This window comes from Oncorhynchus mykiss, chromosome 12, assembly GCF_013265735.2.
Source record: "Oncorhynchus mykiss isolate Arlee chromosome 12, USDA_OmykA_1.1, whole genome shotgun sequence".
In the NCBI taxonomy this organism is placed as follows: Eukaryota; Metazoa; Chordata; class Actinopteri; order Salmoniformes; family Salmonidae; genus Oncorhynchus; species Oncorhynchus mykiss.
In genome coordinates, this window is record NC_048576.1 from 59,545,699 (window position 1) to 59,561,001 (window position 15,303).

At 41.1% G+C, this 15,303-nt stretch overlaps 1 protein-coding gene across 1 annotated transcript; it reads left to right on the forward strand.

Moving 5' to 3' along the window:
- The first annotated feature begins 420 nt into the window (after positions 1-420).
- Positions 421-12,781, forward strand: ccdc137 (coiled-coil domain containing 137). The gene is made up of 7 exons (XM_036937913.1): positions 421-599; positions 4,254-4,387; positions 4,591-4,834; positions 5,720-5,802; positions 7,480-7,559; positions 11,241-11,483; positions 12,363-12,781. Exons 1-6 carry the CDS (start codon positions 529-531, stop codon positions 11,439-11,441), a joined length of 813 nt encoding a protein of 270 aa, XP_036793808.1. The 5' UTR covers positions 421-528; the 3' UTR covers positions 11,442-11,483; positions 12,363-12,781.
- The last annotated feature ends 2,522 nt before the right edge of the window (positions 12,782-15,303 follow it).

The following is a 15,303-nucleotide window of genomic DNA, read 5'->3' on the forward strand; positions in this document are numbered from 1 at the left end:
CAAAATATTTTGCGCCCCTGCCTTTGACAATTTGGGCACTGCTTATCAAAGGGCGGCATCAGCGCTCACCTAAAAACCCCATATGCTGGTTGAGAGAAATTGTCATTGTTTTGGGCAGAATTATGTGTGTTGTTGGAAGTGCGTCAGTTTAGCTCAGAAAAGGCTATCTGCCGCCACAGGCGGGCCAGCAGTGGGTATATGAGATTTGACTTCAGAAGAGTTAGAGGGTGTGTTGAGTATCTCATCCTTCCAGGCCGTTGGCATGGTGCATGAGCAATATGGTTAAAGTATTGGAATGGGGTAGTGGATTTTTAACGAGTGTAGGGTTAGTTGGAAGGTTTTTCTTTTTCCCCTTTTGTATCACATGTACAATGGATTTATATTATAGTCCAGTTGGGGGCGGTAATGCAACATATTTGATGCCAACTGCAGTTTAACTCCAAAGAAGAAGAATTTCTCAACGTTAGCCCACGTGGGTTGTTGTTTCGAAGGAATCCGCGCTAGTTAAGCACCAATAACAAGAACATCATGGGGAAAAATAAACAGACGAAACCCGCAGAGGCATTTAAACAAGGTGCTACGACAGGGCAATATCCAAGGTAACGCTGACCAGCTGGTTCGCTCTTTTTTGTCCTACAGGCTTGCTAGCTATCTAAGTTAGCATGCTAGCTATCTTGAGAGTTAGTTACCCAGTTAGCAATGAGCACTCAGGAGGCCGGGGTCCCTCCAGTCCAGAATGGTCGCACCCCAAGCGACCGCTTTCTTGCCAATCGCCTCATTCACTGGGCCGTTTTCACTAGTGCCGTTTTCCTCATCCGGCGACACTACAGCTGCCAGTCGGAGGCAAGCCCCATTTTCAGCATCTAGTCAGCAGCATGCCTACTCCGTCACCACTTTTTATATATATATATATATATATCACTCACACACACAGGGTTGGGTAGGTTACTTTATAAATGTAATCCGTTAGTTGCTAGTTACCTGTCAAATTGTAATCAATGTAACTTTTGGATTACCCAAACTCAGTAACGTAATCTGATTACATTCAGTTACTTTTAGATTACTTTCCCCTTAAGAGGCATTAGAAGAAGACACAACTGTATGTTACCAATTGAACCACATCTATTGCAGGATAAATCAATGTTAAAGTTTATATAGCTGGCCATATATGGATGTTACATTTTACTTTATGGGTTGGTTATGTAGGCTTCTTCTAACCCATTGCTTTCTACATATAAAGTACGATTAAATTAGACTTGGTTTTTAATGTAAAGATGTATCAGAATTCCGATCAATTTTATACTGCCTTGATCTTCAAGAATAGAACTTGGAAATGTGGAAGTATAGAATAGCTGAATTGTTTTACCTGCGCATAACCCCAAAGCTATGGATTTATTACGCAGCCCTACTCTGTTTATGATTTTGTCATGGAGGGCTGATTGGGTTTATTGATTCCTGTTGAAAAATAAATGCTGCGCTCATGGAATGGCATGCTATGTTTCTGGAAAACTACTGGAAAAGGCCATATGCTGCATTTGCTATAGGCCTAATGTTAAACGTTTTGTTGGTGACACTTTAATGTCTTGATAATCCACAGATGAAACAATAACAACGGTCGCCCCGTCTCTGTTTTGGTAAAAAGCTGAGTGATGGGCCTGGAGAAATGTAACCACTCTCAGATTAAAAGACAGAGCTACAGTCAAAAGTTTGGACACACCTACTCATTCCAGGGTTTTTCTTTTCTTTTTACTCTTTTCTACATTGTAAGACATCAAAACCCTGAAATCACACACATGGAATCATGTTGTAACCAAAAAAGGGTTAAACAAATCAAAATATATTTGAGATTCTTCAAAGTAGCCACCCTTTGGTTTGATGACATCGTTGCACACTTTTGGCATTATCTCAACCAGCTTCATGGGGTGGTCACCTGGAATGCATTTCAATGTGCCTTGTTCATTTGTGGAATTTCTTTCCTTAATGCGTTTGAGCCAATCAGTTGTGTTGTGACAAGGTAGGGGTGGTATACAGAAGATAGTCCTATTTGGTAAAAGACAAAGTCCATATTATGGAAAGAACAGCTAAAATAAGCAAAGAGAAACAACAGTCCATCATTACTTTAAGACATGAAGGTCAGTCAATCAGGAAAATGTCAAGAACTTTGAAATTTTCTTCAAGTGCAGTTGCAAAAACCATCAAGCGCTATGATTAAACTGGCTCTCATGAGGACCGCCACAGGAAAGGAAGACCCAGAGTTACTTCTGCTGCAGAGGATAAGTTCATTAGAGTTAACTGCATCTCAGATTGCAGCCCAAATAAATGCTACATGTTTCAAGTAACAGAAACAGCTCAACATCAACTGTTCAGAGGAGACTGCGTGAATCAGGCGCAGAGTAGGTGAACGGATCTTTGCATGTGTGGTTCCCACCGTGAAGCATGGAGGAGGTGGTGTGGAGGTGCTTTGCTTGTGACACTGTCTGTGATTTTATTTAGAATTCAAGGCACACTTAACCAGCATTCTGCAGCGATTCGCCATCCTATCTGTTTTGCACTTAGTGGGACTATCACTGTTTTTCAACAGGACAATGACCCAACACCTCCAGGCTGTGTAAGGGCTATTTGACCAAGAAGGAGAGTGATGGAGTGCTGCACCTGGCCTCCACAAACATCTGACCTCAACACAATTAAAATGGTTTGGGATGAGTTGGACCGCAGAGTGAAGAGGAAATCGGCCAACAAGTGCTCAGCATATGAGGGAACTCCTTCAAGACTGTTGGAAAAGCATTCCACGTGGAGCTGGTTGAGAGAATGCCAAGAGAGTATAAAGCTGTCATCAAGACAGAGGGTGGCTACTTTGAAGAATCTTTTAAGAATATATAAAATATATTTTGATTTGTTTAAAAACAATTGGGTTACTACATGATGTGTGTTATTTCTACAATGTAGAAAATAGTAAAAAGAGAAACCCTTGAATGAGTAGGTGTGTCCAAACCTTTGACTGTTACTGTATACCTCCTTTTTTTAAAATCTTTTTTTTTAAATAAACACTGGTACTGGAGACCTTCAGATGAGTCTTGTAAGCAAAACAGAACACCATTGTGTCCGTGAGAGTCAAATTTCAATAGAGTGGTGTTAATAGTTTGTAGGCCAAACTGTTCAGATGCTTCATACGATTTTGTGAGAAGACCAATTTTCAGATTTGTCTCATGGTCTGACAAACACCACTCTAGCTCTGCCACCTTTCACTGCAGATGTGGAAGCACAAGCATTTCGCTACACTCGCATTAACATCTGCTATCCATGTGTATGTGACAAATAAAATTTGATTTGGAAGGGCGATATCGGCGGATGCAGTGGATTGAGACGCAGCCCTTGCAAAAACACAGTTGTCTCTAGCTTAAACAGACAGATTTCTTTTGGGGGGTACTTTTTACCCCTTTTTTTTCTCCCCAATTTTGTGATACTCGCTTTACCCGGAAGCCAGTCGCACCAATGTGTCCGAGGAAACACTTTACAACTGGCGACCGAAGTCAGCGTGCATGTGCCTGGCCTGCCACAAGTCGCTAGAGCACGATAGGACAAGGTCATCTCGGTTTTCATTTGAAGCATCATTTTATCCTTTGCTTGTTTGTAACAATTGCAAAGACATTGGCAACTTTGTATTTGTAGTCAACTTCGTTTTGAAGTTATCAGCGGTCACAGAGAGAATGAAGTTGCTTATCTATATGTTCAGCTGAGATCTTCTGTGTATAAAGTGACCATAGATGCTTTTTTGCCCTTCTAACGACGCACTAACAGTAGCTGTTCTACAAGTGGTCTGAGGCAGCCGTTAAATAATGTGCAGTTTTAGTAATGATGGATTTGGGAGATTTAATGATGCTCCTACTAAGTTTCTAAAGTTTAATTTAGCTTTGAGATGCTTTTGGCAAACCGGGCCCAGGGCCACCATGTGACGGCTAAAGTTAAAATACTTTCATAACTCGCCAAAGTGAAGATGTTGCTAGAGTGCTGACAAACTTTTCTCTGTATGCTCAAGCTTCTATTTCTCAAAAATATATCAAATATTTTGAGCACTTTGTTAAACGCCAAACCAGTTATGGTCCATGCACATGCGTCTGATGCACATGCCGCTCGTAGTGCACATTCAATGCATGACCATGTGACCAAATATTGTGATGACTTCTTGTTTACACATGATTTTACTTAGAGTAAATAAATGTCTTTCTTTTTCCATAAATTAATTGCCCCTCTAGCAAGAAGCCTAAACGAGATGGCAAGCCCAGACAGAAGGATCATCTTGAGCAGATTCCCTTCCGCCTTCGAGAGATTATGAAAAGCAAGGAGAGGATGAAGATGGGGCCCAGCAAGGCCAAGAAGATGAGGAAAGGTCAGTCATCATGGAATTCTAACCTTTTAATAATGTTCTAAGTCCTTGATTAGGCCTATACATGAATGCCTGTAGTATTAGCGAAGGTATTTGATACTTGTAAAAACTGACTTGCCTTTCTTAAAAGTTTAATTGAAGCTCTGTCTTCCAGTACTCCTCATTTTCTGTCCTGTTCTTTATATTCTTTACTTGGATCCCATTAGCTGACGCCATCGCCCTTGCTCCCAAACCCAAGCCAGGTGATGCTACAATCGTAGATATCCCTGTTCCACACTTCCGTAGAAAGAAGAAGGAGAGTGAGAAGACGTACCTGCGGAGGATGGGCAATGAGGCGCAGCACGTCCTCTTCCTCACCAAGAACCAGATAGAGAGACGGCCGGAGAGGGAGCTAGAGGAGCAGGAGAAACCTGCTGGCACCGGGAAATGCAAGTCTGACAAGAAGAAAGAGTGAGTGGAGCCAGACAAACATTCTGTCCCTCAATTCCAACCCAACCCCTAGCCCCGCCTTTCACATAGGCCTACACGTTTGTTTAAACCTTTTTGGACTTTGTTGTTTATTGGTATAAAGCAGCGTTTCCCAAACTAGGGGTCGCAAGAGAAACACTGAAATAGAAGGGGGGGAAATGCTTTGGTTCATAGAACCGGGGTTACGTCAGTAGCAGCTAGATGCAGTTGTAATAAACAGCAGCTTCTTTTTTCTTCGGACACGTGGCTCTATCTATTGAACGGTTTAAGCTACATCACTGAAAGTTAAGACTCTAAGGAACATGTATGTGTCTTCTGTTTCCCACTACCATGCCCACAATCTGGGCAGGACTCATTAGAACAGAGTAAACAAGACCAGGCACTACATCAGACTGGAGAAAAAAAATAACATCTGTTCTTTTTCTGCACAGAAGATCATACAAAATTATTGCCTGATCTTTTGAACTTCCCAATGCCTTTCTAATGCATTTGTCACTTCAAACCATAACTTTCTTTCAGATTGAAATACTGTCAAGGGTACTATCGGACTGATTTACAATAGACTGTCAAAGCCCCCCTGGGATCTCAAAAAAATAAATATCAATGGAATCATTAGTTTAACGCATCAAACATAGACTACGTTTAAGGTTGAGTTTGATGTTACCTGCTTTCTACAGCGTGATGACCATGTTAATTTGCCCCCATGTGATAATAAAGTTGACAAACTGTCCAACCCCTTCAGATCTACAGTAGTGTCTAGGGAGGAGGGGTTAGGGGTGATTTGAAATTAAGCCTTTGTATTTAGTCTAAAATGTAGTGGTCTCAAATTACATCCTTAATCGTTTGTCCTCTCCTGTGTGACTGCAGATATGATAAAAGCCGGCTGGACAGGCTACATAAAAAGAAACTGGACAGGCGAGAAGAGAAGGCAGAAAACGACATGTTCATAGGTATGTATGGATTTTCAGCAGAGCATGCTGTATATCAGGTAATTAGAGATGTATACAGTGCCTTGCGAAAGTATTCGGCCCCCTTGAACTTTGCGACCTTTTGCCACATTTCAGGCTTCAAACATAAAGATATAAAACTGTATTTTTTTGTGAAGAATCAACAACAAGTGGGACACAATCATGAAGTGGAACGACATTTCAAACTTTTTTAACAAATCAAAAACTGAAAAATTGGGCGTGCAAAATTATTCAGCCCCCTTAAGTTAATACTTTGTAGCGCCACCTTTTGCTGCGATTACAGCTGTAAGTCGCTTGGGGTATGTCTCTATCAGTTTTGCACATCGAGAGACTGAAATGTTTTCCCATTCCTCCTTGCAAAACAGCTCGAGCTCAGTGAGGTTGGATGGAGAGCATTTGTGAACAGCAGTTTTCAGTTCTTTCCACAGATTCTCGATTGGATTCAGGTCTGGACTTGGCCATTCTAACACCTGGATATGTTTATTTTTGAACCATTCCATTGTAGATTTTGCTTTATGTTTTGGATCATTGTCTTGTTGGAAGACAAATCTCCGTCCCAGTCTCAGGTCTTTTGCAGGTTTTCTTCCAGAATGGTCCTGTATTTGGCTCCATCCATCTTCCCATCAATTTTAACCATCTTCCCTGTCCCTGCTGAAGAAAAGCAGGCCCAAACCATGATGCTGCCACCACCATGTTTGACAGTGGGGATGGTGTGTTCAGCTGTGTTGCTTTTATGCCAAACATAACGTTTTGCATTGTTGCCAAAAAGTTCAATTTTGGTTTCATCTGACCAGAGCACCTTCTTCCACATGTTTGGTGTGTCTCCCAGGTGGCTTGTGGCAAACTTTAAACGACACTTTTTATGGATATCTTTAAGAAATGGCTTTCTTCTTGCCACTCTTCCATAAAGGCCAGATTTGTGCAATATACGACTGATTGTTGTCCTATGGACAGAGTCTCCCACCTCAGCTGTAGATCTCTGCAGTTCATCCAGAGTGATCATGGGCCTCTTGGCTGCATCTCTGATCAGTCTTCTCCTTGTATGAGCTGAAAGTTTAGAGGGACGGCCAGGTCTTGGTAGATTTGCAGTGGTCTGATACTCCTTCCATTTCAATATTATCGCTTGCACAGTGCTCCTTGGGATGTTTAAAGCTTGGGAAATCTTTTTGTATCCAAATCCGGCTTTAAACTTCTTCACAACAGTATCTCGCACCTGCCTGGTGTGTTCCTTGTTCTTCATGATGCTCTCTGCGCTTTTAACGGACGTCTGAGACTATCACAGTGCAGGTGCATTTATACGGAGACTTGATTACACACAGGTGGATTGTATTTATCATCATTAGTCATTTAGGTCAACATTGGATCATTCAGAGATCCTCACTGAACTTCTGGAGTTTGCTGCACTGAAAGTAAAGGGGCTGAATAATTTTGCATGCCCAATTTTTCAGTTTTTGATTTGTTAAAAAAGTTTGAAATATCCAATAAATGTCGTTCCACTTCATGATTGTGTCCCACTTGTTGTTGATTCTTCACAAAAAAATACAGTTTTATATCTTTATGTTTGAAGCCTGAAATGTGGCAAAGTTCAAGGGTGCCGAATACTTTCGCAAGGCACTGTACATGCTGCCACCATCTTATTCTCTATCCCTTAACTTTTAGATGAAGTTGCCTTTGGAGAAGTTGCCATGGCACCGCCGACTCTGAGTATCAAGCCCAGGAAGGCACTGATCAAGCCCCAGGTAAGTGTGTGTACATGTGAGTACGTAAAAAGAGCTATCCTCATTTTAATGATATCACTCCCCAGAGGGGTATACTACGATGCAAGCTAGATTACTCAGGATTTGCTGAAGCTATCCTGCATTGGTTAGCTAAACATTCCAGCTCAGGCTTTATCCATGTTATGAAGGTGGATATTGATCGTGCACCTGTCGCCTGCTCAAGCCGAGCTTGTTACTGTGTGCCGCACAAGGCTAAGTCAAACAAAAGTCATACAAAAGTTTTACTTTGCGTGAAGTTTCAAGTGCATCTTGTCATTACTAAATGTATAATGTGATACGTATTTTAATGACCTTTTTTTAAATTAATAAAATGTTTAATTAGTCCTCTCCTCAAATGAAGAGGATGATGACGAGAGGGAGAGAAACAGATTTTAATTGTTCCTCAACTCACAGCTCAGGTACTGGGCACCCCAGTGGCGCAGCGGTCTAATGCACTGCATCTCGGTGCTGGAGGCGTCGCTACATCCGGCCGTAATTGGGAGTCCCATAGGGTGGCCCACAATTGGCCCAGCGGTGCCCAGGGTTGGCTGATATAGGCTGTGATTGTAAATAAGACTGTGTTCTTAACTGACTTGCCTTGTTAAATTAATTTTAAAAAGTTTAAATAATTCAACAACAACTAAAAAATTCAGGGTAAGTGGAGTTAGCCCTGACTTAGACTGCCTCGGAGACGGTTAATTCTGACAGATTCGTTGCCTGGTTAAAAGGTGAGCCACTTTAGTGTCACCGGTTATCCCGAGTTGAACTCTGAGTTGACCAGTGTTAGCTCGCTAACTCCTCTATCTCACGTCATAGTACACCACTCTGGCATCTTAGAGTAGTGCTGATCTAGGATCAGTTTTGCCTTTTTAGATCCTAATGAATAAGATGTAAAAAAATATATTTCACCTTTTATTTTGACCGAGAAGTCGTACTGAGACAGTACGTACTCTTTTACAGATGAACCCTGCATAAATATTGTACATAAAATTACAAATCTATTAAGAAATGGACACATTTATCAACATTGAGGTCTCCGATCATTACTCTGAATGTACCAGAACATCTCATTTCAGTGAGTCCTGTAAGTTATTCCACATAAAGGGCGCAAAAAAAATAAATGCAGCTTTACCCAAATTTGTGGAGACCGACGGGGCCAAATCCAGTCTCGTGCTTGGTTTATCTACAAAGCCCTCATGGAGAAATTTTGTATCGATCATCGTTAATTCAATTTAGACTTACAAATGATCAAACCCAGTCTTAGGCTTACTCTCCTTACATACAAAGAGGCCCAACCCACTTTTTGATACAAAAGACAATGGTGAGCTCTATAACCATCACCAGTAATAAACATAAGGGCACAATGGAAAACAGCATCTAGTAGTTTAAGTGTAGATTATGCTGCATGCATATAGATAATATCCCCAGAAACTATAATAGACATAAAAGTGGCCTGAACAACTTCCTTCCTATTAACAGAAGTCAGACATGCTTTGTTTCTGTAAGAGAACACAACCTTGAACATGAACTTTATCAGCTCATTGACATGTTTTTTTAAATGACAGTTTTGTCATCAAGCCAGATACCAAAATATTTGTAGGAAGGAACTTGCTCAATTTGTGTACTGTTCAAACTAGTCATTTACACATGTTATTTAAATGTGGGTTATGGGACCTAGAAAAAAGCATGTTTTGCATTTAGCATTAAGTTTAGATCCAATAATAACCTCTGCAATGCTTGGCAGTCAGACTTCAAATGTGAAAAGGCTTGGCCAACTGATGGAACAATGGAATAAAACACAAATGAAATATATATATTTTACAGCATTACCTATTTATTGAAATGAATTAATTAGGCCCTAATCTATGGATTTCACGACTGGGCAGGGGCGCAGCCATGGTGGGCCTTAGAGAGCATATGCCCACCAATCAGAATTCGTTTTATCACACAAAAGGAATTTATTATAGACCAAAATATTCATCAGGTGTCCAGGTGGCTGGTCTCAGACGATCTGGCAGATAAAGAAGCCAGATGTGGAGGTCCTGGGCTGGCGTGGTTACACCAGGTCTGCGGTTGTAAGGCCGGTTGGATGTACTGCCAAATTCTCTAAAATGGCGGAGATGGCTTATCGTAGAGAAATTAATATTAAATTCTCTGGCAACAGCTCTGGTGGACATTCCTGCAGTCAGCATGCCAGTTGCACACTCCCTCAACTTGAGACATCTGTGGCATTGTGTGACAAAATTGCTCATTTTAATGGCCTTTTATTGTCCCCAGCACAAGGTGCACCTGTGTAATGATCATTCTGTTTAATCAGCTTCTTGATATGCCGCACCTGTCAGGTGGATGGATTACCTTGGCAAAGGAGAAACGCACACAAACAGGGATGTAAACAAATGTGTGGACACAATATGAGAGAAATAAGCTTTTTGTGTGTAACATTTTATTTCAGCTCATGAATCATGGGACCAACACTTTACATGTTGCAGTTATATTTTTGTTCAGTATAGATTGTAAACAGTAATGGGCTGAGTATCGAACCTTGGGCCACCTCTTTATGTTGGCTTCAGAGTGGCGCAGTGGTCTAAGGCACTGTATCTCAGTGCAAGAGGCGTCACTGCAATCCCTGGTTCGAATCCATGCTGCATCATGATTGGGAGTCCCATAATTGGCCCAGCATTGTCCGGGTTTGGCTGGGGTAGGCCGTCATTGTAAATAAGAATTTGTTCTTAACTGACTTGCCTAGTTAAATAAAAAATTATAATAATCAGTATGTAACTCAAAGCTCTCAGGTATGACCCCATCTACTTTGATGGCCTGAGTTCTGACATTGAGATAATTATGAAACCATTGACAGCATCTAGTAGTTTAAGTGTAGATTATGCTGCATGCATATAGATAATATCCCCAGAAACTATAATAGACATAAAAGTGGCTATGCTATGGATGCTATGGAGGACAGCTTATTCAACAGAATAACATGGTCTACAGTATCAAGCTTTAGTCTACAAACATGGCAGCACAATTCTTTCTAACTAAATAATTTGTAATATAATTTACAACGAGCATGGTAGGCGAAGTGGTGCTATGTTTGGGTCTGAATCCGGATTGAATAACAGAAAATAACTTGGTTTGTTGACCAATGATTGTAGTAATTTCGCAAGACAAGGGAGCCTGGAAATGGGTCAATAATTATCGAGATCACCACTATCCCCGCCCTTATGGAGTGTTATCACAAAAGCTGCTTTCGACACTTCCTGATATTTCCTGATAGTGTGCTATTGTGCCAGCAATGAGGGGCAATGCATACTTACGCAAACACGGGTCAGCCCCTAATGATTTCTTGGCTAATAAGGCAGCAATAATTTATTTCTTTGATTTGCCAAAAAGAAAAACACTGACTACCATTTCCCAAGTCACGTGAGATTGACTGACCAATGGTTCTAATATTTTCGCAAGACAAGGGAGCCTGGAAATGGGTAGATCATTCTCAAGATCACTACTATCCCCGTCCTTATGGAGTAGCACAAAAGCTGCATACCACACTTTTGCAATAATTCCATGGATGATCAGCACTCCTACCTTGAGACGCTTTGTGAATACAGGCTCAGATGAATGGCTCTAGACTATTAAATAATGTTAGTCCTTCTCTCTCTCTTCCAGGGTGTATGTAAGGGTCTCCTGCTGAACTCTCTGCTGGGCCAGACCCAGTTCTCCACAGCCAAGCCATCCATGGCCAGGCAGAGGATGATGGAGGAGGAGAGGCAGCGGGTGGTGCAAGCCTACCGCCACCTGAAGAAACAGAAGCAGCATCAGCAAGAGGCCAAAGCAACTGGGATAGAGAAGCTGAAGAACCTCCAGTGAGACTCCAGTGGTCCCATTCTCTGCCTTGCTCCCTCCCCCAAGGTGTGCACTTCTCACTTACACTGTCCAAATACTATTTTTGTATGTGGCTCTATACTCCAGCTATTTTTATTTGAGAGCAGGTGACAGTATTCCAATATTCCTTGTACACTATGACTACATCAAGCTTGTGACTCTACAAACTTGTTGGATGCATTTACAGCCTGTTCTGGTGTTTTCAGATTACATGTTGTCCAATAGGAAGTGATTGGTGAATAATGTATTTTGTTTGACTCACTTTTATTGCAAGAATAGATTACGTTTGTGAACACTTCTACATTCATGTGGATTCTACCATGATTATACCATGATTAGGAATGAATGATGAGGGTCAAAGATCATACCCCCCAAAAATGTTTGTCACCCATTATTGGGAATGGTGAGAGTTTGACATGCTTTGTTTTAGCCTCTAACTTTCTCACTCATCATTATTCATGATTGTTGTTTTTTCTTAATCGTGGCATTATCAGGATTGATTTAGAAGTGTTCAGAAACATCTTATCTACTCACTTAGTTATTTTCTATTTTCAGTAAATCAGATAAATATGAAAGTACCCTCAAATTAGAGGTGACGTTCTGTACTTTCACCTGATACGAACATTTTCTCAAATCCAAAATGCTGGAGTATAGAGACAAATTTTAAATTGTGTGGACTGGTGTAAGACATATGGTGGAAAGTCTGTAAACCCCTGTAGCCTGTGCTTAAATCAAATGTTTTTTAATTCAATTGAGGAGAGTGAGCAAGTGCACATTTCAGGGTGAATGATGGGGAATTTGGCTGCATTGAAGATGAAGCACCAAATCTAAGTGGAACCACATGGAGGGGACAAGGATTAGCTCATCTGATCACCAAGCAGTTCATATTCCTTTCCCAATCTGCAGGGAGTTTTTGTGGACACTGGGATGGATTCTGACTGGTATTGAAAGGACCAGACCACCTCTGCACATATGGACTGTTTCTCCTTGAATAAGTAGCTTTCCTTCCTACCTACCTGCAGGCCTTGCCATTTCTGTCAGGTACTTCTGACTGGCAATGCCACTGTTTTCTGTATTAACTATCTTCTCTTGTGGCAATGCATGACTGCTTTGACATGGACTAAATTATGACTCTTTGGGGACTTTAAAACCTCAAACTTTTCCATGCAGTTTGGATGGAATGAACTACATACAGTGCCTTCAGAAAGTATTCAGACCCCTTGACTTTTTCCATATTTTCTTACGTTAGAGTTTTTCTAAAATTGATTAAATTGTTTTTTCTCTCATCAATCTATGCATAATACCCCATAATGACAAAGCAAAAACAGGTTTCCATTTTTTTGTTAACTTATTCTAAATATCACATTTACATAGGTATTCAGACCCTTTTACTCAGTACTTTGTTGAAGCACCTGGCAGCAATTACAGCATCAAATCTTCTTAGGTATGACGCTACAAGCTTGGCACACCTATATATGGAGAGTTTCTCCCATTATTCTCTGCGGATCCTGTCAAGCTCTGTCAGGTTGGATGGGGAGCGTTGCTGCACAGCTATTTTCAGGTCTCTCCAGAGATGTTCGATCGGGTTCAAGTCCGGGCTCTGGCTAGGCCACTCAATGACATTGAGACTTGTCCCGAAGCCCCTCCTGCTTTGTCTTGGCTGTGTGCTTAGTGTCGTTGTCCTGTTGGAAGGTTAACCTTTGCCCCAGTCTGAGGTCCTGTGCACTCTGGAGCACGTTTTCATCAAGGATTTCTCTGTACTTTGCTCCGTTCATTTTTGCCCCAATCCTGACGAGTCTCCCTGCCTCTGAAAAACATCCCCACAGCATGATTCCGCCACCACCATGCTTGACCGTAGGGATGGTGCCAGGTTTCCTCCAGATGTGACTCTTGGCATTCAGGCCAAATATTTCAGATGGTTGTCCTTCTGGAAGGTTCTCCCATCTCCACAGAGGAGCTCTATCTATCCTTGACCAAGGCCCATCTCCCCTGATTGCTCAGTTTTGCCAGGCGTTCAGCTCTAGCATGAGTCTTGGTGGTTCCAAACGTCTACCATTTAAGAATGATGGAGGCCACTGTGTTCTTGGGGACCTTCAATGCTGCAGAAATGTTTTGGTACACTTCCCCAGATCTGTGCTTCAACACAATCCTGTTTCGGTGCGCTGCGGACAATTCCTTAGACCTCATGGCTTGGTTTTTGCTCTGACATGCACTGGCAACTGTGGGACCTTATATTGACAGGTGTTTGCCTTTCCAAATCATGTCCAATCATTTGAATTGACCACAGGTGGACTCCAATCAAGTTGTAGAAACATCTCAAGGATGATCAATGGAAACAGGATGCTCCTGAAGCTTAATTTTGTGTCTGATAGCAAGGAGTCTGAATACTTATGTAAATAAGGTATTTCTTTTTTTTATATTTAATAACTTTGCAAAAATGTAACTTGTTTTTGTTTTGTCATTATGGGGTATTGTGTGTAGATTACTGAGGATTCTTCTTCTTTTTTAAATCCATTTTAGAATACGGTTGTAACATAACAAAGTGGAAAAGGTCAAGGGGTCTGAATACTTTCCAAAGGCACTGTATTATTTACGGCCCTGCTGTACCGAGCAAGAAACGTTTGCACCTGCCATTCCCACTAGGTGGTAGTCAGGACAGAAACATAATTGGGGTGCTTCTTGTTATGTTATTAGTAATAATAATGATTGTTTCTGGAGCGAATGTGGTATTGTTTTGAATAAAATGTAACATCGTAACTGCATACGGTTCCCATACATTTCTGCAGGTGCTGTTTGTTATATTTATTGCTCAAATAATGTATTTCAATTGCGTTTGTCAATATTTGTACAGAGATAGTTGTTTCACCACTCTTTAGTTCTAAAATCACATCAGACAGGTGTGGTTTTGTTTCAATGCAAAGGAGCTAATAATTGTATAGCCAATAGTTAATCTATAGGGGAGCTATTTGTAGAGGTTGGGCAGTAGGTAAGGTAGTGGTTTTCTTTTGTTAGACCTACGTAACAGACTCCCTCCACATATCTTAATGATGTCCCCAAGCCTAAATAAATCAGCCCGGCACCCTCTGTTTTACATCTGTAATCCCAAAAAAGGTTGATTTACAAGACATGAAAGGACCCGTTGTCTGAGGATCTTTGGCCTGGGGAACAACTAATGCAGCCGGCTGGATCTAGATATTTCTAGCTGGTTTGTTTAGAGCTTCTCCTGTGTAAGAATCTACAAACATCTCAGGTTACATGGACTTGTTGATATACTTTCATAAACCGCAAATACATTTTTACAAACCTTTTAAAAATCTGTCTTTGTCCACTTTTTTATTTTTTTTATTCTCTCCCCTGCTTTGTCATCCCTATGACAAAGTGACTGTGTACAGCTATACAGAAATAATAGATTATATAATAACAACTTCTACTGACTATGGATGGATGAACTCTGCTGTTTAATCAGCTTGAACATGCCTGATGTTGTGTAGGTCTGTCGAGTGTGTTGTCATGGTGACAGTAAATCCCTGTTGCCCAGTGAGAGACTGGACAGGTGGTTGTGATTTCTAGTGAAGGCTGGCTGACTGGACCGTATCCGCTAAGTTCAATGACCAATATTTTCATTGCTCATAGTTTCAGGGGGGTACTGTACCATAGAATTACATGGGAATAATCTCTATGTACTCAAGCCTTCATGTACCTTTTCAATCCTTCATGTACCTAAGTCATTCAAGGGTAACTTTGAACACTAGTAGTGATTCACAGGAAGTTTGTTCTGTAGATCAAGACCTTTTATTTTCAGTTGAAGTTAAGCAGGGACGTGTTTGCTCAGGAAGAAGTAAACAGT